This window comes from Canis lupus, chromosome 8 (genome assembly GCF_048164855.1).
Source record: "Canis lupus baileyi chromosome 8, mCanLup2.hap1, whole genome shotgun sequence".
NCBI classification, from domain to species: Eukaryota; Metazoa; Chordata; class Mammalia; order Carnivora; family Canidae; genus Canis; species Canis lupus.
This window is the reverse complement of record NC_132845.1, coordinates 39,372,001-39,393,025: the sequence shown is the minus strand read 5'-3', so window position 1 is coordinate 39,393,025 and position 21,025 is coordinate 39,372,001. Positions and strand designations below refer to the sequence as shown.

Genomic DNA, 21,025 nt, shown 5'->3' with positions numbered 1-21,025 from the left:
GACGGTGGCCTGGAAGACGGACTCCCATCCACCCGGTCAAACGGATAAAAGCTGCAGCCGCGCAATTGTTAGGAAGCGGCGCTCGCTCCGCCCCGGCTCCCCGCTAAGAACTCGAAGGGGATCATCCAGTTTGAACTTCCAGCTCCGTATGGGAAGCTGCAGCAGCTCGGTTTTTGCAGAAGCGACTAATCCGAAGCTCAGCAAGGCCCAGAGCGTTCCCAAGGTCGTGCCCCAGGAAGGGGCCGAGGCAGGGCTGAGATGAGCTCAAATCTCAAATGCAAAGAATGGCCGGGGCTGCCTCGAAGGTGGCAGCGGTTTCTCCGGAGGACCTCGCGGGGGCGGGGAGAGGTGGCGTCCCGGGGCGGTGCGCGGCCGGCAGGACCGAGCCCGCGGGCCCGGGGCGCTCCACCCTGCACCCCGCGGGGACTTCCCGTCCGGTCCCGGGCACGTCCCCCAGGCACCTCGGGGCCCCCGCACGGAACGCCCCTTTATAGTCTCGGGGACTACGGCTGCGGGGCGAGGGCCGGGGCGCGGGGTCTGGGTCTGGATACAGGTCTGTCCGTATCCCGGGAACCGAGCGGGAGAGGCGCAGCCGCCAGCCCCGCCCGCGCCACGCCTTCGCGGGGACTCCGCACAGCGTAGCCGCCCCTGCCCGCGCGGGCGCAGAGGGGACGTCGCGCCTGCGCAGTGACAGGGTACGGCCTGAGGAGCCGGCGGCGACGCGCACGCAGGGCCGCGGGGGCGGGGCCGCGGTGCTCTGGGCGCCTCTGATAGGCTGCTTTGGAGAGAGGGCGGGGCCAGAGGCGTTCCTGGGCGGGGCCTCGAGGCCGGTTTGGAATTTTTGGCGCGAGCCGGTTCTGCGCGCGTTCACGGGCCGTTCCCCCTCCGAGAGTCCTCCCGCCCGGCGTCAGGAGCCGTCGGCCGCAGACCCCCGCCCGCCTGACCGCCCCAGCGGCTTCCGCGGCCTCTGCCCGCCCGGAGTCGGGGCCCCGGCCGAGCCGCGCCCCGCCCACCCGTCCAGGTGAGCCCAGGCCGGGGCCTGAGGGTCTTGGGCCGGGACGTCCCTCCCGGCCGCCCTCTGCCCCCTGACAGCCCGGTCCGGGGTCAGCCTCAAGCCCTCCGGGTCCCGCGGGGTCCCCGCCCACCGCCCCTCCGCCGCTCCGGGGCCGACCCGGGCCTCCGTCCTTCCCGGGCTTCCAGTGCCCGCCGGGAGCGCCCCTCCCCGGCGGCGGCCCCCCGCAGCCCCTCCCGCCCGGAGCCCCGCCCGCCTCTCCCCTTGCGCCCTCTCCCCCCGCCCCTCCCCGTGACAGCCGGCCTCTCCAATGGTTCGCCAGGGTTTCCCCGCGTCCACGGAGCTGAACCAGCTGTGGCCCTGCCCGGGAGGAGCTCACAGTCTAGCGCGGTAGACCGTGGTCAGCAATGTGTCCGGCGCAGCGAGAGGGTGAGGCCCCTGAGAGCTCCAGAGCTCCCGCAGGCCTGCTCGGGGCACCCCCTGTTCCTCCGCCCTCCTCTGTCCCCTGCAGGAGCTGGTTGGCCGGGCCAGCGGTATTCGAATGCAGGTGACACTGGGCTGGTCCCAGAGCTGGTTCAAGATGCAGGTGCCCGGTGTGCCAAATATGCTAGGACTGGGCCTGCAGGCTGTGCTTCTGCCGCGACCTAGGGGGTTCCCACACCCTGGCTGTGCACTTTAAGACGCCCTGAGATGGGAATCCTGACATGAATACCGGCAGGGGAAGGGTCCCCACGGGATGTAGGATGTCTTACAGGCCGGCCCCCATGGAGGTCCCTCCCGCAGCCCCTCCCTGTCCCAGCGACGGGAGGGCACACTTCAGACTGCTCCCTAGGCTTCTGTTACTGGTTCACTCCCGGCTGGGTATGGCATCTTTTGATACACTGTGGCTGCCTCTCAAAATTGGAGGACCCCTCCCTCCTCCTCTTTGGTTTTCTTGTTTTTGTTTCTCTTATAACATTATAGCAACACACCAGCCCTTTCTCTCCCAGCAAACACCCTTGGGACCACTGCACTTTGTTCTTTCATTACTGCTCAGAACAGTGTTTATTATATGTTACTTATTATGTAACAGCATTTATTGGAGGATGTGTATGCCTGTCCCAATTCAAAATGTCTCTGATTTTAGAAAGTTAATAGAGTACACATATCATTTCTATGTAACATCACCTGTGGGCCTAGGACATCATCCCATAATCAGGCACATAAATATTTTTTCTTTTTTTTTTTTTTTAAGATTTTATTTATCAGTTTGAGAGAGAGATAGAGCAGAGGGCCGAGAGAGGGAGAAAGAGGCTCCCCACTGAGCAGAGAGCCTGATGCTGGAGCTGGATCCCAGGACCCTGGGATCATGACCTGAGCACAAGACGGGCGCTTCACTGACTGAGCCACCCAGGTGCCCCCACATTAATATTTCTGTCAAGAAATATATGAATATTGACACTTAGATGGAAAAATAAGTCAGATTTTTCTGCTAATTGATTTTTGGATGTAGAAATCCAGTTGTTCCAGCACTATTTATAGAGACTTTCCAACTGAATTGTTTTGGCACTCTTGTCAAAGTCAATTGTCTATAAATGTGAGGGTTTATTTCTAAACTCTCAGCTGTATTCTGTTGATCTATATGACTGTCCTTATGTGAATACCACACTGTTCTGATTCCTGTAGCTTTGTTTTTAAGATTTTATTTATTTATTCATGAGAGGTACAGACAGAGGCAGAGACACAGGCAGAGGTAGACTCCCCGAGGGGAGCCTAATGTGGGACTCCATCCTAGGACCCCTGGATCACAACCTGAGCCAAAGGCAGATGCTCAGCCACTGAGCCACCCAAGCGACCCTGATTCCTGTAGCTTTGAAATCAGGAAGTACAAGTCTTCCAACTTTATTTTGACTATTCTGGGTCCTGTGAATTTCCATATGAATTTTAGGATCAGTTTCTCAGTTTCTGCAAAGAAACCAGCTGGGATTCTGATTTGGATTTTACTGAATCTGTAGATCAACTTGGAGAGTATTGCCATTTGATCAATATTAAGTCTTTGGGTCTATGAACATGTCACATCTTTCCATTTATTTAGGTCGTCTTTAATTTCATTGAGAAGCTGAGGGAAGAATGGAAAGTAAGTATATATGTATATGTATATATGTATAAGTATATATGTATATATGTATAATGTTTCTCATATTGACTTTTCTTATTTATTGCTCTGGTTCTCTTCATTTGTTTCTGTGGATTCAAGTTACCTTCTGGTGTCATCTTCTAGTCCAGTATAGTTCTGTTCCCCCCCCCCCACCTCTTTTGGACTGGTATTTGTAAGTATGTTACATTTCTATACCTTATATGGCCAGTGTATAATTACATTGTATTGTTTTGTCCAATTGCCTTTTTTTTTTTAAGATTTTATTTATTTATTCATGAGCCACCCGGGCTGCCCAGTCCAATTGCTTTTTAAATCAGCTGGGTGAGGGGGGATATCCCTGTGTGGCTCAGTGGTTCAGCACCTGCCTTTGGCCCAGGGCGTGATCCTGGAGTCCTGGGATCAAGTCCCACGTTAGACTCCCGGCATGGAGCCTGCTTCTCCCTCTGCCTGTGTCTCTGCCTCTCTCTCTCTCCCTCTCTATGTCTGTCATGAATAAATAAATAAAAATCTTTTTAAAAAAATAAATCAGCTAAGGGAAGAAATATGTATTTACATTGTCTTTTGTATCACATAAGTATTTTTACCAATTACTGTTTGGGATCACTTGCTTTTTGCCTGGAGAATTACCTTTTACTTTTTCTTGTAAAAAACTAGAGCCTATTACCAATGAAGTTTTTGTTTTTACCCGGGAACGTCTTTATTTTACCTATGGTTTTTGAAAGATAGTTTTGTTGGATATAGGATTCTTGGTTGACAAAGGTCACCCTCCAACACTTTGAATATGCAACCCGACTGCCTTCTGGCCTTCACTGTTTCTGGTGAGAAGTCAGCAGTTAATCTCCTGGGGTGGGGGAGGCTTGTGAGTGATTAGTGCTTTTCCTTTTTTTTTTTTTTTTTTTTTTTTTAAGATTTCTATTTATTTATTCATGAGAGATAGAGGGAGGCAGAGGGAGAAGCAGGGTCCATGCAGGGAGCCCAATGCAGGACTTGATCCCAGGACTCCAGGATCACGCCCTGGGCCGAAGGCAGGTCCTAAACTGCTGAGCCACCCGGGACTCCCAGTGCTTTTCCTCTTAACACTCTCAAGATTATGTCCTTCTTTTTGGTTTTCAGCATTTTAAAAAAATATTTATTTGACAGAGAGACAGCACAAGCAGGGGGAACTGCAGAGGGAGAGGGAGAAGCAGGCTCCCCGCTGAGCAGGGAGCCCAACACAGGGCTAGATCCCAGGACCCTGGCATCATGACCTGAGCTGAACGCAGATGCTTAACTGACTGAGCCCCCGAGGGGCCCCTCTTTTGAGCATTTTTAATATGATGTGTCTGCGTGTGGATCTCTTCACTTATCCTACCTGAAGTTTACTGAGCTTATTGGCTAAGTTAATTCATTTTTCTTGGGGCAGGGAGGTTTTTCTGGGAATCACACTTGGGAAGCTTTCCTCTATTATTTCTTAGCATATTTTCCCTGCTGCTTCTCTTCTTTCCTTCAGTGTGCCATTCTGTACATGCTGGTGTATGTACTGGTATCCTACAATCCTCCAAGCATCTGTTCCCTCTCTTCATTCTTTGTTCCCTCTGTTCTTCAGACTGCATAATCTCTGTTGATCTATCTTCAAGTTTGCCAATCATCCTGGCAGTTCAAATCTACTGTTGAGCCCCTCCAGTGAGTATTTTTATTTCAGCATTATACCTTTCATTTTCATAATTTCCATTTGGTTCTTTATTTTTTTTTAATATTTTATTTATTTATTCATGAGAGGCAGAGGCATAGGCAGGGGGAGAAGCAGCTCCCTGTAGGGGGCCCAATGTGGGACTCGATCCCAGGACCCGGTGATCACACCTTAAGCCAAAGGCAGGTGCTCAACTGCTGAGCCACAAAGGCATCCCATCCACTTGGTTCTTTTTATAATTTCTATCTCATTATTAATATTCTTTATTTGGTGAGATGTTATCATCCTGATTCTCTTTGGTAAGCATGGTTTCCTTTAGTTCTTTGAAAATATTTATAGCAGCTACTTTGACGCCTTTATCTGTGAAACCTGGCATTTGGTCCCTCTTACAGGTAGTTTTTTGTCATCTGCTTTGTTCCTGTGTGTGGGTCACACTTTCCTATGTCTCTATATCTAGTAATTTTTTGTTGTCGAAAACTGGGCATTTCAGACAATGTTATAGCAACTGTGGCTCCTGGTTTCTCACCCCCCTCTGGGGATTGTGACTGTTGTTTGCTTGTTTATGTGCTTTGGATGGACAGGCTGGGCCTTTGGAGTGATGTCTCTTTTACCTGCAGTGTGAAGCCTCTGCTGCTACTCCTCAGAGGGCCCAGGCTTGGGCATGTGTGAGGTCACCTTGGAATGCCAGTGGTTTTACAGGGGCTTTCTTTATCCTTTTCCACACTTAACTGTTAGGCTCCACCAATTGTGGACTGATTGTTCTATTGCTTTTGACAATGCCTAGGGCATCAGTTGCTCCGTAGACTGAGCTAAGTAATTTGGGGCTCCTTAGACAAGGTAGCTTTTGAATTCAGTGTCTGAGGTTTGTTCTGACCCCAACAAAGCTCTTGTTAGCTATTTCTTTCCCCAGTTCTCTCTGCTAAACCAGCTGGCCTATAGGGTGCCTTGTTGCACTAATGAGATACCAGCTTCCTGCTATTTGCTTACCACCGAAACCTGCACTGACTTTGAGAGTGCCTTTAGGCTTGAACTTCCTACACATTGTTTGAAATCAAGTTTTTTGTTTTTTGTTTTCAGGGAGCGCTTCAGAACTTTCTTTCTCCATTGCCTGTTTCTCTGTAGGCGGAATCTTTGGGCCACAGGTCTGGAGCTGAGGGCAGGGACAGTGGTGCCCATCTCTCTGGGTGACACTGCTGCATTAGGGTGGGGACGGTAGCTTCTGGCCTTCTCTGCTCGCCCTTCCCATGGGGGAACTTCCTTTCTGTGAATGAGCCTGGGCTGGAGCGATCAGGCCTCAGTGTTCCCTGCCCTCTGGCTCTGAGCTAGAGCTTTTGCCCTGTGACGGGGACTGATGGAAGAGGGAGCCCCCAGCCTCTCTGCTGCACCTGCCTGGACCTTAGCATCTGTAACACGGAGCTGGAAGTGGAGCCCCACTAAAGGAGTTTTAGCCCTGCAGCAGGGAGAAAAAAGTCAGAAAAGAAACTTGGTTTCAGACCTTTGTTTTTACTTTTGAATTAGAGATAAGGGCTGGTGGGCCTGTGTTAATATTTCCACTTTCCATTTTTGGAAGAAGGTGCATATTTTAAAGCCAAACAGCTGGTTTGTTTGCCCTTATGTGGCCCTGGATGTGGCAGGGATACACATTCAGGCGGTCCAGCTCCAGAACGTGCCTCAGCTTAACCTCTGCTGGACTGTGGAAGTCTCTAGGACATGGCCGTGGGTTTTTCAGTTCATGCTTCTACGACCTCCAGGGTACAGACAACTCTGTCCAGGCCTATGTATATCTGTCCCCTGCCTTCTCCCAGCAGGTGCTCGTCCCTGTGGCCTCCATGTGTAAAGCAGAACGTGTGAGCAGAGTGGACGTGGCTGTCTTCCAAGGCCTCTTTGGGGCCACAGAACCAGGCACTGTTTGAGTGGACACACTGCTCCGTGCTGTGCACCTCAGGACCTCCTGCGCTGGTCATGCCTGTGCCCACAGAGGGCACCCCTCCACCCCTGAGTGGTACCCCTGTCCCAGTGCCAGCCTACTTCCGTCACGCAGAACCTGGCTTCTCCCTCAAGAGGCCTGGGGGGCTCAGTCGGAGCCTCCCGCCCCGGCCCCCTGCCAAAGGCAGCATCCCCATCAGCCGTCTCTTTCCTCCCCGGACGCCAGGCTGGCACCAGCCCCAGCCCCGGAGGGTGTCATTTCGAGGCAAAGCCTCTGAGACCCTACAGAGCCCCTCATATGACCCAAGCCGGCCAGAGTCCTTTTTCCAACAGAGCTTCCAGAGGCTTGGCCGCCTGGGCCATGGCTCTTATGGAGAGGTTTTCAAGGTGAGTGGGGAGACGACTCCTTGGGCTTGCTGGGGGATGCCCCCTGCCCCACCTCTCACCCCTGCCTGGATGGGACTGTCCTGGGCAGCCTGCTTCTCACAGGTTGACATGCTCCGTTCCTCAGTGCTTGATTCGACTGCTTTCGCCTTCCCCTCCCACAGGCCTCTCAATACACACTCACCCTTGTCCACAGTCTGGCACGCCTTACAGGCTCCTGGCTGCTTTCTCTCCTGCCCTGGAGCCAGCCCTGTCTGTAGGGCACACGCTTCCCCACCCCTTTGGCCGGCAGGCACTCAGGCTACCCCCTCCATGCCACTTTTTTTTTTTCTTAAAATATATTTCTAGTCATTTATATTTTCTTTAAAATGGTGATTCTGCTTACACAAGTACTACATGGAGATAATTTTGTGGTTAAAAAGTACAAACAACATAGGTCTGTAGACCAGTTCTTCCCAGAGGAAACTACTGTGCTTCTCAGGTGGGTGTCCCTCCTTCCAGACCCTTCTCTGTACATCTCCAGAGTTGACCATATAGAGACAAACTCATCTTCAACACAGCGGATCATACTGCCCACATGGTTCTGTAGCCAGCTTTCTTCACATAACTGCGTGCCACGGACACGCTTTTAGCCCAATGCTTAGAGCTCATAGTGGTTTATCCATTTATGCAATTGTGTGCGCGCGGGTCTCTCTAAGGTAGATGCCATGCTGCAACTTCCACACTTGTAAATTCTTAATAGAACCTGCCAGATAGTCATTCTAAGTGGTCATGCCACCTCCCGTCCCACCTGTGGGCACCGCCTCCCTTCCAGGTGCGCTCCAAGGAAGATGGCCGGCTCTATGCAATAAAGCGCTCGATGTCACCGTTCCGGGGCCCCAAGGACCGGGCCCGCAAGCTGGCTGAGGTTGGCGGCCACGAGAAGGTGGGGCAGCACCCGCGCTGTGTGCGGCTGGAGCAAGCCTGGGAGGAGGGCGGCATCCTGTACTTGCAGACCGAGCTGTGCGGGCCCAGCCTGCAGCAGCACTGTGAGGCCTGGGGCACCGGCCTGCCAGAGGCCCAGGTCTGGGGCTACCTGCGAGATACCCTGCTGGCCCTGGCTCACCTCCACGGCCAAGGTCTGGTCCACCTTGACGTCAAGCCTGCCAACATCTTCCTGGGGCCCCGGGGCCGTTGCAAGCTGGGTGACTTTGGGCTGCTGGTTGAGCTGGGTACGTCTGGAGCTGGTGAGGCCCAGGAGGGAGACCCCCGTTACATGGCCCCGGAGCTGCTGCAGGGCTCCTACGGGACAGCAGCCGACGTGTTCAGGTGAGGGCTGGGAGGGGGGCGGGGGGCGGTGCCGGGGGTGGGGGCTGCAGTTGCCCGAGGGAGGGAAGCCCCACCCTAGCCCAAAGTCAGGAACCCCGGCCTCGGGCTGAACATCCTGCCCCAAAGGGGTGGAGGCCTGCCCTGAGGCTGAGGGGGTTCTGCAGTCAGGCTGTCTAAGCAGCAAACCCTCTGGAGCCACTTTACATGAATCTATCCACTTCCTCACTGCACCTCCACAGGAGGGATGATTACTGCATTTACAGGGACTGGACCTGGCACTGGGCTCCCTTGTCCCTGCCAGTAATGCTGTTTGGCCTCTAGCAGCCATATCCAGCTTTATCAACAGAGTGGGGACAGGAACATGAGCAGACCCAGTGCCTGTCCAGTGAGCGGTGCAGGATGGCTCACCGGCTGGTGGGCAGCCTGTGCTGTGTGTGGGCTCCATGCCCCACACCATGGTCCCACCATTGGACCTCCTGGGGCCTTCTCAGGACCCCTCACTGCTCCCTCCCCACTTCCCTGGATCGGGGTGGAAGACAGCAGCCCTTCTGGAATCCGGGTCCCAAGGCCAACCTTGCCTCTTCTGTTCCTGTCCCCGTCCTTCCCAGTCTGGGTCTCACCGTCCTGGAAGTGGCATGCAATATGGAGCTGCCCCACGGTGGGGAGGGCTGGCAGCAGCTTCGCCAGGGCTACCTGCCCCCTGAGTTCACTGCTGGTAAGTGGAGGTCGGGGATGGTGCTACCTCCCACCAGGGGGGTCCTGGGGGATGGCATGGCTGGCGGTGGGGACCACTGGCCTCCAGGCCCAGTCGCCCCTGACACGGCCCTGCCCTGTGGACAGGCCTATCTTCCGAGCTGCGTTCTGTCCTCACCATGATGCTGGAACCTGACCCCAAGCTGCGGGCCACCGCTGAGGCCCTGCTGGCTCTGCCCATGCTCAGGCGGCCTCGGCCATGGAGCATTCTGTGGTACGTGGCTGCCGATGCCCTCAGCCGAGGGTGGGCCCTGTGGCAGGTAAGTCAGGCGATGGTGGCAGGATGCCCCACCCTGCTCCCCAGTGCCAGGGTCTGACCTGCCTCCACCATCCCTGTCCCCACAGGCCCTGCTTTCCTTGCTGTGCTGGCTCTGGCACGGATTGGCTCACCCCGCCAGCTGGCTGCAGCCGCCGAGCCCACCAGCCACCCCGCCTGGCTCCCCACCCTGCAGCCTCCTCCTGGATAGCAGCCTCTCCAGCAGCTGGGATGATGACAGCATAGGGTGGGTGAGAGCTGAGGGTGGGTGAGAGCTGAGGGTGCTGGGGGCGGGGGATAGGGGTGGTCAACAGCGCCAGGTCCCAGACCCAGGAGGATTAGCAGGGAGAGACCCCTCCCACAAACCTGGCCCCCATCATGCCCTGGGAAGGGAATCGAGGCCAGTGGGGGTACAGCCTGCCCTGTTTGAATGCAGCTGTCCCTTCCAAGCCCAGAGCAGGGAGCAGGGTGGGGGCCACAGCTCCCATGACAGCAGGGGCTGCCGGTGCTCACAGATGAGGTACTGTCCTCTCACAGCCTGGGGAGCTGCGCCCTGGGAAACTCCTCGGTTCTAGGTACCTGGTGGCCAGAGGAGAGGCTGTCATTAAGGAACTGTTACAAAAGAAAACCACAGGCTTGGGCACCACCCTCAGGAGGAACCATACCATTAACCCCTTCTTTAAGGAAATGTCACCCCTTTGCCATGGGGACACTTTATATCGACATGAAGTACCAGCTAAGCTTCATTTGCCACAAGGTCACTTCAAAGCCAGCTCTCCAAACCCATGTGTTCCAAAACGGAACAGAGGTGGCCTTTCAAAGTTGTGAAAGTGCTTTTCTCAAGGGGCACCTCGTTTCCGCTGGTCCTGACAGTGGTCCTGCTCCTGTCCATGGCAGGAGGAGCCTGGGGCTGGCTCCCTGCCCCGCCCAGCTGTGGTGGCCTCCGGGTGCACTCCCCACCCCTCGACACCTTACTTGTCTGGCTACCCGGTGCAGGCTCTCACTCTCTGCAGAGGCTGTCCTGGCCAGGGCTACTGGGAACACCTCCACCCCCCGCAGTGGCTCCCCCGCCCCCCGGAACAGGTACACACTGAGGTGAGCAGGCCCTGAGTCCAGGGGGGTGGGAGGTGGTGGCTCTCAGTCTCTGAGTGTCATCTGTCTCTCTTCCCTCCCACCCAGGGATGCCCTGGACCTGAGTGACATTGACTCCGAGCCCGCTCGGGGCTCCTTCCCCTCCTTCGAACCTCGGAACCTTCTCAGCCTGTTTGAGGACTCACTGGGCCCAGGCTGAGTCCACAAGCCAGCCTTGGCGCTTTTAACCTTTTAGCCACCCCCCCAATCCTCCTGGAGGTGGGGTTCCCTCTGGGAACTCCACTGGTGCCTCCTGCCTACCCATGTCTAATAAAATGTATTTGAATCTTGGGAGCGCCCAAGCTTGCTTGTGTGGCAACGCAGCGCTTCCTACCCTTTATTGATGTTGCCAGGGGTTTGTGACCCCAAGGCTGAGCCCTGATACAGGGCCCCAGGCCAGCTGACTGGAGGTAGGATCCAGGCGCTGTGTGGAGCAGAGATTTCCTGAGCAGGCACGTCCCCACTGTGTAGGTCGAGCCATCAGAGCATGGCACTCGAGGTGGAGGGAGGGCCCTCAGCCCAGTGGCCACTCAGTGCTTCATGTCTCTGTGCTAGCTGCCTGGAAAAAGCAGCTGCAGCCGCCCTCCTACCCCTTGGTCCTGGGATAAGAGACTAGTCCTGTTGCCCAAACCCCTCACTCCACAGTCTCTGGATGAAGGGAGAAGGGGTGGGTGAGCCTCAGGCTGCAGGGAGGGCTGGCATGCAGAGCAGAAAGGTCAGGAAATATGGGCTGAAGGCTGGGCAAGGCAGCCACGAGGTACCTTACATGTGGGGCAGGGTGGTGGGCTCACGGCTCTGGGCTGATAGCATCCCAACTGTCAGAGCCAGACGTGACCCCAGAGTCCCTCTGGCCACACCCTCACAGGTCACAGAGGAGGATAAACGGAGGCCTAGGAAGGAAGGTTTCCGTCTAGCCCACACAGACAGTACCCGGAAAGAAGGCAGGGAGGGAAGCCAGAGCTCTGAGACGTGCGTAGAAGAGGCTAGTCCACAGGGAAGATCAGACGAACGGGTGACGGCTTCCAGCTGGGAAGTCCAGTTTGCTGGAAGCATCCAGGGAGTCAGCCCCTCGCAGACCAGCAGGAGCGAAGGGCGATCGTCGGTCCCAGGTGACTGCAGAGAGGGTGACGTGGCAGGCAGGAGGTGGCTCAGTCTGGGGGGCAGGTGTGGTGGGCGGCCCAGAGCAGATCTGGCACGACGCCGGCGTGCAGCTGGAGGATGGAGCCCACACTGAGCAGGTGCATGATCTGGTGGGAGTTGCCCCAGTAGTCGAAGCGGCCAGGTCCCCAGCGCTCTGGCAGGCGGGCCACGTTCACCAGTCCCCCAAGCAGTGCCAGCGCATCCATGCGCAGGTAGCAGTGCAGGGAGCCAGGGGCGCCGGAGCCCAGCCCTACTCCCCGGGCCCCGAACACCAGGAGGCGGGCAGCAGCCTGCCAACCAAAGGCACGGAGCCGGGCACTGGTGGAGGGGGCAGTGAGGGCCCGCCAGCCAGCCACACCGGACAGCACGGTGTAGCCCACCAGGGCAGCTGGACGCAGCCAGGGCCTACAGGCCAGGGTGCAGTGGATGATGGGCAGCGCCCCTGTATGGAGAGAGGTGGGAGGCACGTCACCGGGGAACTGCCTGCCCTCTACTTCGGGGGCTCGTGTGAGTGACCCTCCCTCCACCTCCCTGGCGGCCACCCACCTCCCGTCCTTCAGGCCACCCCGTCGCGTGGCTCACCAAGGGTGTTGACAAGGCAGACGCCACACATGTCCAGGGCGAGGAGGCGGGTGTACACGGCGCTGCCCCCTTGGTGGCACATGAAGAGATGGTAGAGCACAGAGCCCGCGGGAGGGGCCAGGCAGGCCACACAGTGTGTCCCGCCCAGCCAGCCGTCCTGGCCCAGCTGGCCCCACGGCATGGTCATGGGCAGCAGCACCAGGAAGCCTAGCAAGGCCAGCCCTGGAGGAGGGAGACAATTATCCATCACGCGGCTTGAGCGCCGAGGACAAGCCATGTCCTCAGGGAGCCCACAGTCTAGAAATGATACAGGAGGGAGGAGGCAAGATGGGTCTTGATGATGCTCTTAGCATGCTCGTGGCTGGGCCCCCGGCAGGGGCAGGCCCTGTGCCTTCAGTAACTTCAGTGACTTAGCAGAGCTCCCAAGAGTTTCTGGAGGTAGAGACCGTTGTCCACACATTCAGTTGAAGAACCCAAGCCAGTGCCCCAGGTGACCCCAGCAATGAAAGCAGAGTAGAACCCAGCAGTCTTATCTCCTCCCTGCAGCATATTACCTCCCCAGAACACAGGTGGCCCCGATCCCCCAAACTTGGTGTGTCAGCAGAAGCCAGAAGGACGCATGATCTCATGCTGAATTTTATATAGGATATGTGGGCAATGATACTAGATCTGCGGGTCACTTAGCTTGCTTCTCTCAACCCCTGTGTCCTCTCTATAAGTGACCAGACGCAGGGAGGCTTTGGGTCTTTCTGTCTTCCAGAAAGGGCAGACTCAGGCAGGGGAGACCGGCTGCAGGAGCTCGTTTCCTACTTCCCCAGGGAGCTTTTCCTGCCCTCCATTCCTCTCAGCCCCAGCCAGGCCCTTCCCACCCTTTCCCCTGGGCACTCCGGCACTGCCCTCCCAGGGGTCAAAGACAGGCACAGCCTACTAGGCTGCTGGCTGCACATGGGCAAGGTCTGGCCAGGCCCCAGTCGGCCGGCGAGCCAGGTACCAAGGTTAGGCCCAGCGGGCTCAGGCCCCTCTCCTGGCCCGGACAGCCCAAGGAGTGGCAGGGCTGTGTCAGCAGATAAGGGCCGCGGAGGTGGGGAGGAGGGGCCGCCGCCAGGCGGAGCCCCGCGGCCGGGCGGAGGAGGGTGGCAAGACCGCCACCCCGGGAGGGGCTGGGGCCTGGCTTCTTTCCTGGGCCCCGAGGCCGAAGTTAACACCCATGTCCTGGACGAGCGCAGGCGGGGGAGGGTGCCCCGGACGCTGGGATTATGAAGGGGCGGGCACCAGGCTCCTCCCCGGGGCTCAGAGGGATTAAGCGGACTCGGTCCCCCACTCTGCGTCCCCCGTCTGCCCCGGGGGCCCCGCCCGGGAGCGGAAGGACAGTTCCGTCCGGGACAATGGCAGCTTTGTCACCAGGGCGCCCGGCCGTGCCAGGGCCCAGGCAGCCCGGGACCTGAACCCTGGGCCCTCGCCGGCCCCCGGGCCCCCGGGCCGGCTCGGGCAAGGCTGCCGCGGGTGCGGATGCGGGGCGCGGCTCACCGTGCGTGTAGATGTTGCCCAGCTCGTTGTGCAGGTAGAAGAGGCTGCGCAGACAGCCCGAGCCGCTGCTGGCCGGCCGGTAGCCCGTGAGCACGAACTTGTTGAACTGCAGGTGCGGCGGGGAGCTGGCCCAGTCCAGCAGGCGCGGCCCGGCCAGGAACGCCATGGCCCGCGCCGGGCGGGCGCCGCGCTCCTCTGGCCCGGCCTGCTGCTCACAGCTGCCGCGGCGCGCGGAGGCTCATCCCGGCGCCCGCCCGCCGCCCGGCGCTCCGTCCGCGCACGCGCCGCCGGGGGTCCTGGCCCGCGCCCCCTCCCGCGCTGCGCACGCGCGGCCGGGCGCCCCCACGCCGGGGCGGAGGCTGGGGCCGCGCGGGGCGCCGGAGCGCAGTGCGGCCGGCCTGGCAGGGGCGGGCGCGCCGCGGGGACAGCGCCTGGTGGCGGCGGCGGCGGCAGCGGCGACGGCCGGCTGTCTCTCCGCGGCCGGGAGGACGGGTGCGGCCGGACACTGGTGGGGACGCCAGACTCCGCCCCAGCGGCTCGCCCCCGCCATCCCGCCAGCGTTTCGCGCGCGGTGCCAGTGACGTCGACCCTGCGAGGGCCAATGGGCGCGGCTGGCGGGGAGGCCCCGCCCACGCCCAGACTTTGGCTCAATTAGCATAATATACGCGGTCCCAGCCTCATTTGCATGGGGCAGCTGTGGGCGAGGGCTCCGAGGTTCTGGGTCCCGGTGGCTCTGCTGGAGTGACCCCGGAGCCTTGTCTGCCTCGCGCGCCCCGGCTTTCCGCGCGACCCCCCAGGTCGACGCACCCTGGGGCACTCAGCCTCCCCGCCGCCCATCCCCACCCCTCACCCGGGCTCTGTCCAAGGTGCTGCCGGCCCCGGCCCTTCGGCCCAGGAAGGTCTAGACCCGGCGCGCCCCCACTCCAGGGGTGATCTCTCCAGTCGACTCAGCCCGAGCGCAGAGGGCCACGCTCAGATGCTCAGGCCTCTACAGGTGTGTCTGACGCGCCCCGCACCCTCGGGCGATGCCCTGCCCTTCGGACCAGTCTTCTGAGAACTTGGGCGCGGTCAGACTCGCTCCCTGTTATCGCCCATGGAGGGCACCTTCAGTTCCACCCGGAAAAGACAGGAATCGGAGGGGAAGAGAGTAGGCAGGAGGCCAAGGGAAAAAAGTCGGTCCCTGCCCGGGTTCATCCTAAAGCGGGTCCAGGAATGCATCCTCCTCCGGTTTAACCCCGCTCACCCCCGGCTTCCCCCTCCTCCCCTTCTCCCGGACCCCACCCACTCTTCTGCCTCTGCCTTTCTCAGTCCTCCGCCTTCCTGGCGGCCCCGAATCACTCCACGCTCCGACCAACCTTAATTTGCATGGACACACCCAACCCTGCTCCAATACCCTCATTAACATAACCCCTTTCATCACGCAGGAACTTGCAGAGCCCTGTATCAAAATAGGTCCTTTATTCAAAGTCTATGGTTGGTCTTTTGACTGCTTTCCTTGACCTCTCACATTTCACTTAGGGCAGCAGTCCAGGACCACCCCAAGAGGCTCTGGAAGCCAACTGAAATCAGAGACCCCTCTATCAAAGTTCATGAGGAAGGGGAGCTGGGATCCTCTTGCCCTTTGGCCTCTGCCATCTGGCCCCTGAGGGTCAGACCAAGTTCTCAACAGCACCAGATGCTTCCGGTCCAACGTCTGGCCTCCACGGGATGACCAGAGACCCAGCTGCCCTTAACGGGGCAGAAGGTCAGCGCTGAGTGCGGCATGGAGTCTCGGGTGTCCATCCCGCTTGCAGAGGGTCCGGAGTCAGAGAGCAGAGATGAGCGAGCGCAGGGAACTCTGGCTGGAGGCGCTCAGGGGCCGGTAACTCGCCGCTAGACCCTCAGCCTGAGGGTCCCCGGGGGGGCAGGGCAGGGCCACCCCTCGAGGCCGGCGGTACCACACAGCCCAGCTTCTCCCGGGGCCCCGCGAAGGCCCCAACGCCGGGGGCCCTTTTCCCGGAGCCAGCAGACAGCTCCTAGAGAAGGAGCAGACGTCAGCCGAACCCAACCAATCTTGCCTCCAGCGTCCTGCTTCGCCTGCGGTCGCCCGCGCGACTCCCTGTGTGGACGCAAGGCCTCGCCCCCGAGAACCCAGCCCGGCCCCCCTGGAGCTCCCAGCTTCCCAGCACCCCTCCCGCGCAGCGAGGCGTCCGCCCTCAGGCCCTGCCCCGGGGGGCGCACCGTCGGCGCAGCAGGCGCAGCAGCGACAGCAGCAGCAGCAGCAGCAGCACGGAGACGGCCGCGACCGTCGGGAAGACCCGGGCTGCGGGCACACGGTGCTGTGAGGAGCTGGTCTGGGCGGGGCGGCTCCCCAAACTCCCTCCCGCCTGGCACGCCCGCCTCACCCCCCATCGCGGCCTCCGGAGCCCCGGGCCGGGGGCTGCAGCTCGCGTTGGCCCCGTCGAGGGGCGCTGCGGGGGTCTGGGCCCAGCCCTCGGGCGCCGGGTTGTCAGCGGCGTCCTGCAGCCCTGCGGGGAGAGGGGTGAGGCGGGCCGGGGGTCGGGCCGGGGGCCGGGGGCGGGGCGGGGGCGCGGGCCGGGCTCTCACCGTGGAATGTGAGCGCGAAGCCCTGCGCGTGGCCGCGCGCGTCGCTGCGGAAGGTGAGCAGCAGCGCGGAGACCCGCAGGCGCAGCGGCCCGGGCGGCGGCCGGCGGGAGCCGTCGAAGGCGCGGAGCAGGCTGCCCGAGGCGGCGTCGCGCAGCTCCAGCCGGTCGCGCGGGTCGGCCAGCTCGAAGAGGCGGAAGGTGAGCTCCAGTGCGGCGCCCGGCGGGCGCAGCAGCCAGCTGCAGTTGCGGTCCGGACCGTACTCGTCGGGGAAGTCCGGGGAGTACACGACGCCCTGAGGCGCGGTCCAGTTGCCCTGGCAGGAGCCCACGGACACTGTGGGCGGAGCCGGCGTCAGAACCCCGGGCCGGGCTCCCCGCCCGCCCCAGGCCCCCCTGCCCGCTCACTCCTCACCTTCGTAGATGCCCAGGCGCCCATCGCCGCCACACAGCTGGCCTGGGTGGCCGAAGCAAATCTGGTCGCAGTCGGTAGCTGGGGCCGGGCGTCCCCGGTCCAGGTCGCTTTCGGAGCCACAGAAGCAGGCGTAGCCGGCCTCCACGCCCGCCAGCTGGGAGCACAGACTGGGTGACCCCCGAGGCAGGGGCGGGGGCAGGGGCAGGGGAGAGGGAGGCTGGGGCCTGGGCCGTAGGTGGGAGCCGGCCTGGAGCTTCCAAAATCAACGTCAGGGTTTGACGTCAGAGGTGGGAGTTGATTTGGGTCCTGAGATCAAGTTCAGGGGGTCACCGTTCTGGGCCGGAGGTGGGGGTCAGTACCTGGTAGCCCTTCATGCGGCAGAAGCGGAGGCACACCTGCACCGTGAGCTTTGTCGAGGTGCCGCTGGGGCCGCTGAGAGCCGGGGGGGCCCCCGAATCCACGAAGCAGCCCAGGTACCCCGGCACTGAGGAGCAGCAGAGTCAGGCTTGGTCCCTTCCCTCCAAGAGCCAACTCTACCCAGGCAGCCGGCCGTTCCCAGCCTTGCCCAGCCAGGCCCACTCACTGTGACACGTGGGGATGTCGCAATAGCGCCAGTATATGCCTTCCTCTGTCTCAGCTACATAGCACCATGGCTGCACGTCGCCGTCTGGGTTCCTGCCATTGGGGGAGAAGTGGTCCAGATCCCCCCACCGCAAGGGCTGCAAATCCCAGGCCCCATCCCACAACCTGTTCTCAAAACGGCCACCACCACGTGTGTTAGAACTTATTTGTTCGTTCCTCTCTGTTGTCCCACAAGTTCAGGTTTGTCCCACGTGCTTCTGGATGTCAACTTCCGACTGGGTGGGGGGTAAGGGGGAGATGTCCTTAAAGGGGCCCTGAGGACATATTTTGAGCTGCAGCTGTTGCTAGGACATGACCTTATACACAAGGACTTTGAGGCCACCAGGGGTTTCCCCAACCCTGTCTTGGGCCTCAGCCATTCTCTTGCCTTGGAACCCTACTTTAAGGCAAAAGTGGGGATCTCTGAGCTTTGTGTGTCCTCCCACTCCACTCCAGACAGCAGAGGGGGCTCTGAGCCCCCAATCCCTCCATCACGAGTAGAGCCTCTCAAGTAAGTTGTATGGCAAGGGCCCAGCCCCTTGCTCCAGGGCTCACCCCTGCCTGGGTTCCGCTGGCACGGGCTTCTGGGATGCCCAGGCCTGACCTGACACTGCAGAGTTTGGGCACCGAAGGCCAGTCCCCCACTGGAAAATGTTCAGCGCGTCCCGCCTGGCCCCTAGGAGGGGCTAGGCCAGGTCCCTCGTGCAGCTGCGCGCCCAGCCCCTCCAGGTGGACTTTGTGTCCCACGGGCCAAGACCTCCGCACAGCCCAGTCGGGCCCCCGGCCCTCCCCTCACCGGCAGAAGTTGTGCGGGCCCAGTCCCCAGCGGCCCTGGGGGTCGCTGGCGCTGCTGTAGCTGTGCTGCTGCGTCTGGTCCCAGAAGAGGCACGGGCGGCCAGCCCCGCGGGGCCCTGTGCGGTTCTGGTGGCCGCGGTAGTCGGCGCCATTCACCTGGAAGCACTCGGACAGGACTGCAGGACAACCGCAGGGGCCGGAGGTCAGACCTTCCCGCATCTCCACCACTGCGACCCCAACTGCCACCCTGCTTGCCAGCCAGCACCTCCGCGCCTATGGGGCCCTGGAGCTGCTCAGCTGCTCCAGCCACCGGCTCCGCCCCCTCCTCTGCCTCCGCCTGGGTGAGGCAAGGGACAGGAGTTGGGCCGAGACTCACCTGGGCTGTGCAGGCTCCCCGCCGAGGCCCTGAGGGGCGGCAGCAGCGGGAGGAAGAGGAGGAGGAGGAGGACCTGTGGGGTCCCCGTCTCCATCGTCCCCAACCAGAGAGAGGTTGCCTGGGCTGGAGCAGGGTCCAGGCCGCCCCCAGGGTCGCTCCGGGGTCTTCCAGGCCACCTGGGGGCCGTTGTCCTCTGACAGTCTGCTCTCCAGGCGCGCTCTCAGTCTGGACCGGTGAACTACCTCCCACGGGGATCTGCCTCCCCGGTTCCCGCCCCTGAAGGCGCCTCTCTGCCCCTGGTTCCCCCTGGCTGTATCCCTGGGGTCCTCTGGCCAGCAGCGCCCTCTGTCACTGCCTCTGGGGGCTCCAGGTCTCGCCTCCGCTTCCACGCCCACCCCCTCGGGAGGCGCCTTGCTCTCTGAGTCGCCCTCGCTCAGGTCTCTAACGCACTGGCTCCTGCCCCCCTCGCGTCCCTCTGTGGGTCCCTCCCCCTGGAATCCCTCCCTCCCCACCCCATCCCCCCCCTGAGGCCGGGAAGCCCCGCCCGAGACTGGAGCGGAGGCAGCAGGTCCAGACGCCTCCCACGCCAACACCCCCCTCCCCAACACCCTGCCCGGGGACCCCGGTGTCCCGGCCCGCGGCTCCCCTCCCCCCGCCCCCCGCTCGCTCCCAGGGTCCCCGCGGGCTCTAGGGCTGCGTGGAGCAGGCCAGGCCAGTCGGTGGACAGAAGGGCCCTAATGGGGCTGATACAAGACCCTGTCCCGAGGCCGCCCGCCGCCGGGACACCGCAGAGGCGCCCGTGAATCCGGCCCTCGCTCGCACTCCCGGTCACCCACCCAGCGCCACAAGCTCCAAAGCACACCCTCTTCGGATCCCCGCGCCCCTCTCCCCAAGTACCGAATGCCTCTGGTTTGACGAAGGAAGTGCCACTCCCTGCCCGCCCCCCCCCCCCCCCCCGCCCCGCGCCCCCGAGACAAGCGGGACCGGTGGACGCTCAGTCCCGGACAGGCAGGGCCAGCTGGTGTCTGGGGACGGAGGCAGCTGCGCCCCTGGTCCCGGCCCGCCCCCTCCTCTCTTCCCCCTTCTTTCCGTAGGACCCCCGGCCCAGGCTCGCCGGGGCCCTCGCAGCGCCGTGGAATTCCCCCAGCGGAGCCCCCCCACCCCCACCCTGGCGGGGGAGGGGGAGGGGAGCAGGCCCGGGCAGGCGTGGGGGGAAATTCCCCGCCCCCTCCCCCCGGGCCGACTCCTCCGAATCCTCTGATCTCCCAGCGCCGCCCGCCGGCTGCCCCCAGGGCTTGGGGGGAGGCCAGCGCAGGTGCGTGGGAGGGCGGGGGCGGGCGCCGGGGCGGGGACGCGCGGCAGCGCCTCCCCTGCGGCCCCGCTCCGCGCGCAGCTCTGGCCGCTCAGTCCAGCCTCGCCCCCTGCCCAGGCCCTCGCCAAGCTGTTCAGCCCTGACAGAGCTGTCGGGGCCATTAGGATGGGAGGGGGAGCAGGAAGGATTCTAGAAGGGCCAAGATGTGGGCGGCGCCGGCGGGTCGGACACCTCGCAGTTGGTGCCCGGGTGAGCCTTCGGAGGAGCCGGGCTTGGCTTTCCGAAAGTAGGTGCCCAGGCGGGTGGCCTCCTGGGGAGTACCCCTCGGCCGCCAGGATGCCCAGGGCTCAGCTCCCGGACTCCTGGCCTTGCTGAGCACTGGACTGGGAGGCTCACCTGCGCAGGCCAGCCCAGCGCAGAGCACCTGTCTAATGCCCCCCTGGGCCAGGGGACAGCTGGAGGCCAGCCTTAGCTGCGGGTGGGAAAGAGGCAGTTGCTGCCAGGGCTCGTAGGTGCCCTCCCAAGTTTCTGGCCAGCAGGGAGCTGGGGTCTGCGGGCCGCGGCTCTGTGACCGAGTTGTGTGCAGAGCCTCACCACCAGGGTCACCGAATACCCAGGAAAGGGCTGGGTGGGGGATAGGGACAAGGGTCAGTAGGGAGAGTAGAGTAGGGACTGCCCCCGCCTGGCGGGCCAGGCTGTCGCGCAGTCTAATGTACTTCCTGAGGCCTCCGTCTCCTGCAAAGGGGAGGCTGGAGGACTGGGGGAGGGTGCTCCATTCCAGAACTGGGGCACCCACGTGAGGGGCAGTGTAGTGTGCTCCTTGCAGGCTCCAGTGCCAGATGACTCCCGGAACCTCAAACTAAAGAGGCCCTTGGCCCTCACCCTGCCACTTACAGGGAGTTCAGGAAAGTTGAAGGGCCTCACAGTCTCAGCCAGGACTTCCGCTTGGTCCCCCCAGACTGCCGTGGGGGGAGGGCTGGGTCCCTCCTACCTGCTCCGGCCCTCTACCTGTGTTTACTGACCCCGGTTCCTCCTGCTCCTGTGCAAACAGCTGAACTTCATTTTCCTGCCTCCCTTGCATCTGACTATGGGGGTGAGT

General features: G+C 61.3%; 3 protein-coding genes across 16 annotated transcripts; 1 reads left to right on the top strand and 2 right to left on the bottom strand.

Moving 5' to 3' along the window:
• The first annotated feature begins 865 nt into the window (after positions 1 to 865).
• Positions 866 to 10,867, top strand: PKMYT1 (protein kinase, membrane associated tyrosine/threonine 1). 11 transcript variants are annotated; one of them, XM_072835441.1, is made up of 11 exons: positions 866 to 1,021; positions 1,335 to 1,441; positions 3,087 to 3,128; positions 5,896 to 5,960; positions 6,627 to 7,131; positions 7,943 to 8,436; positions 9,045 to 9,151; positions 9,277 to 9,449; positions 9,535 to 9,692; positions 10,343 to 10,540; positions 10,625 to 10,867. In XM_072835441.1, exons 5-11 carry the CDS (start codon positions 6,781 to 6,783, stop codon positions 10,734 to 10,736), a joined length of 1,593 nt encoding a protein of 530 aa, XP_072691542.1. In that variant the 5' UTR covers positions 866 to 1,021; positions 1,335 to 1,441; positions 3,087 to 3,128; positions 5,896 to 5,960; positions 6,627 to 6,780; the 3' UTR covers positions 10,737 to 10,867. The 11 variants fall into 11 exon arrangements, with proteins under 11 accessions (XP_072691542.1, XP_072691539.1, XP_072691545.1 ...); XM_072835438.1 differs by lacking the exon at positions 5,896 to 5,960; XM_072835444.1 differs by lacking the exon at positions 5,896 to 5,960 and having other exon boundaries at positions 6,624 to 7,131; positions 10,442 to 10,528.
• PAQR4 (progestin and adipoQ receptor family member 4) lies at positions 6,302 to 14,071 on the bottom strand. 2 transcript variants are annotated; one of them, XM_072835447.1, is made up of 3 exons: positions 13,826 to 14,071; positions 12,299 to 12,520; positions 6,302 to 12,158 (listed from the first exon to the last, which is right to left on the bottom strand). In XM_072835447.1, the coding sequence occupies exons 1-3, from the start codon at positions 13,989 to 13,991 to the stop codon at positions 11,725 to 11,727; spliced, it is 822 nt and encodes a 273-aa protein (XP_072691548.1). In that variant the 5' UTR covers positions 13,992 to 14,071; the 3' UTR covers positions 6,302 to 11,724. The 2 variants fall into 2 exon arrangements, with proteins under 2 accessions (XP_072691548.1, XP_072691547.1); XM_072835446.1 differs by having other exon boundaries at positions 6,302 to 11,787.
• Positions 14,072 to 15,268: 1,197 nt separating this feature from the next.
• KREMEN2 (kringle containing transmembrane protein 2) lies at positions 15,269 to 19,078 on the bottom strand. 3 transcript variants are annotated; one of them, XM_072833973.1, is made up of 9 exons: positions 18,615 to 19,078; positions 18,240 to 18,414; positions 17,406 to 17,497; positions 17,182 to 17,306; positions 16,823 to 16,976; positions 16,412 to 16,744; positions 16,192 to 16,332; positions 16,046 to 16,127; positions 15,269 to 15,840 (listed from the first exon to the last, which is right to left on the bottom strand). In XM_072833973.1, exons 1-9 carry the CDS (start codon positions 18,706 to 18,708, stop codon positions 15,630 to 15,632), a joined length of 1,407 nt encoding a protein of 468 aa, XP_072690074.1. In that variant the 5' UTR covers positions 18,709 to 19,078; the 3' UTR covers positions 15,269 to 15,629. The 3 variants fall into 3 exon arrangements, with proteins under 3 accessions (XP_072690074.1, XP_072690075.1, XP_072690073.1); XM_072833974.1 differs by lacking the exon at positions 16,046 to 16,127 and having other exon boundaries at positions 16,210 to 16,332; XM_072833972.1 differs by lacking the exon at positions 16,046 to 16,127 and having other exon boundaries at positions 16,210 to 16,332; positions 16,823 to 16,859.
• Between the last annotated feature and the right edge of the window lie 1,947 nt (positions 19,079 to 21,025).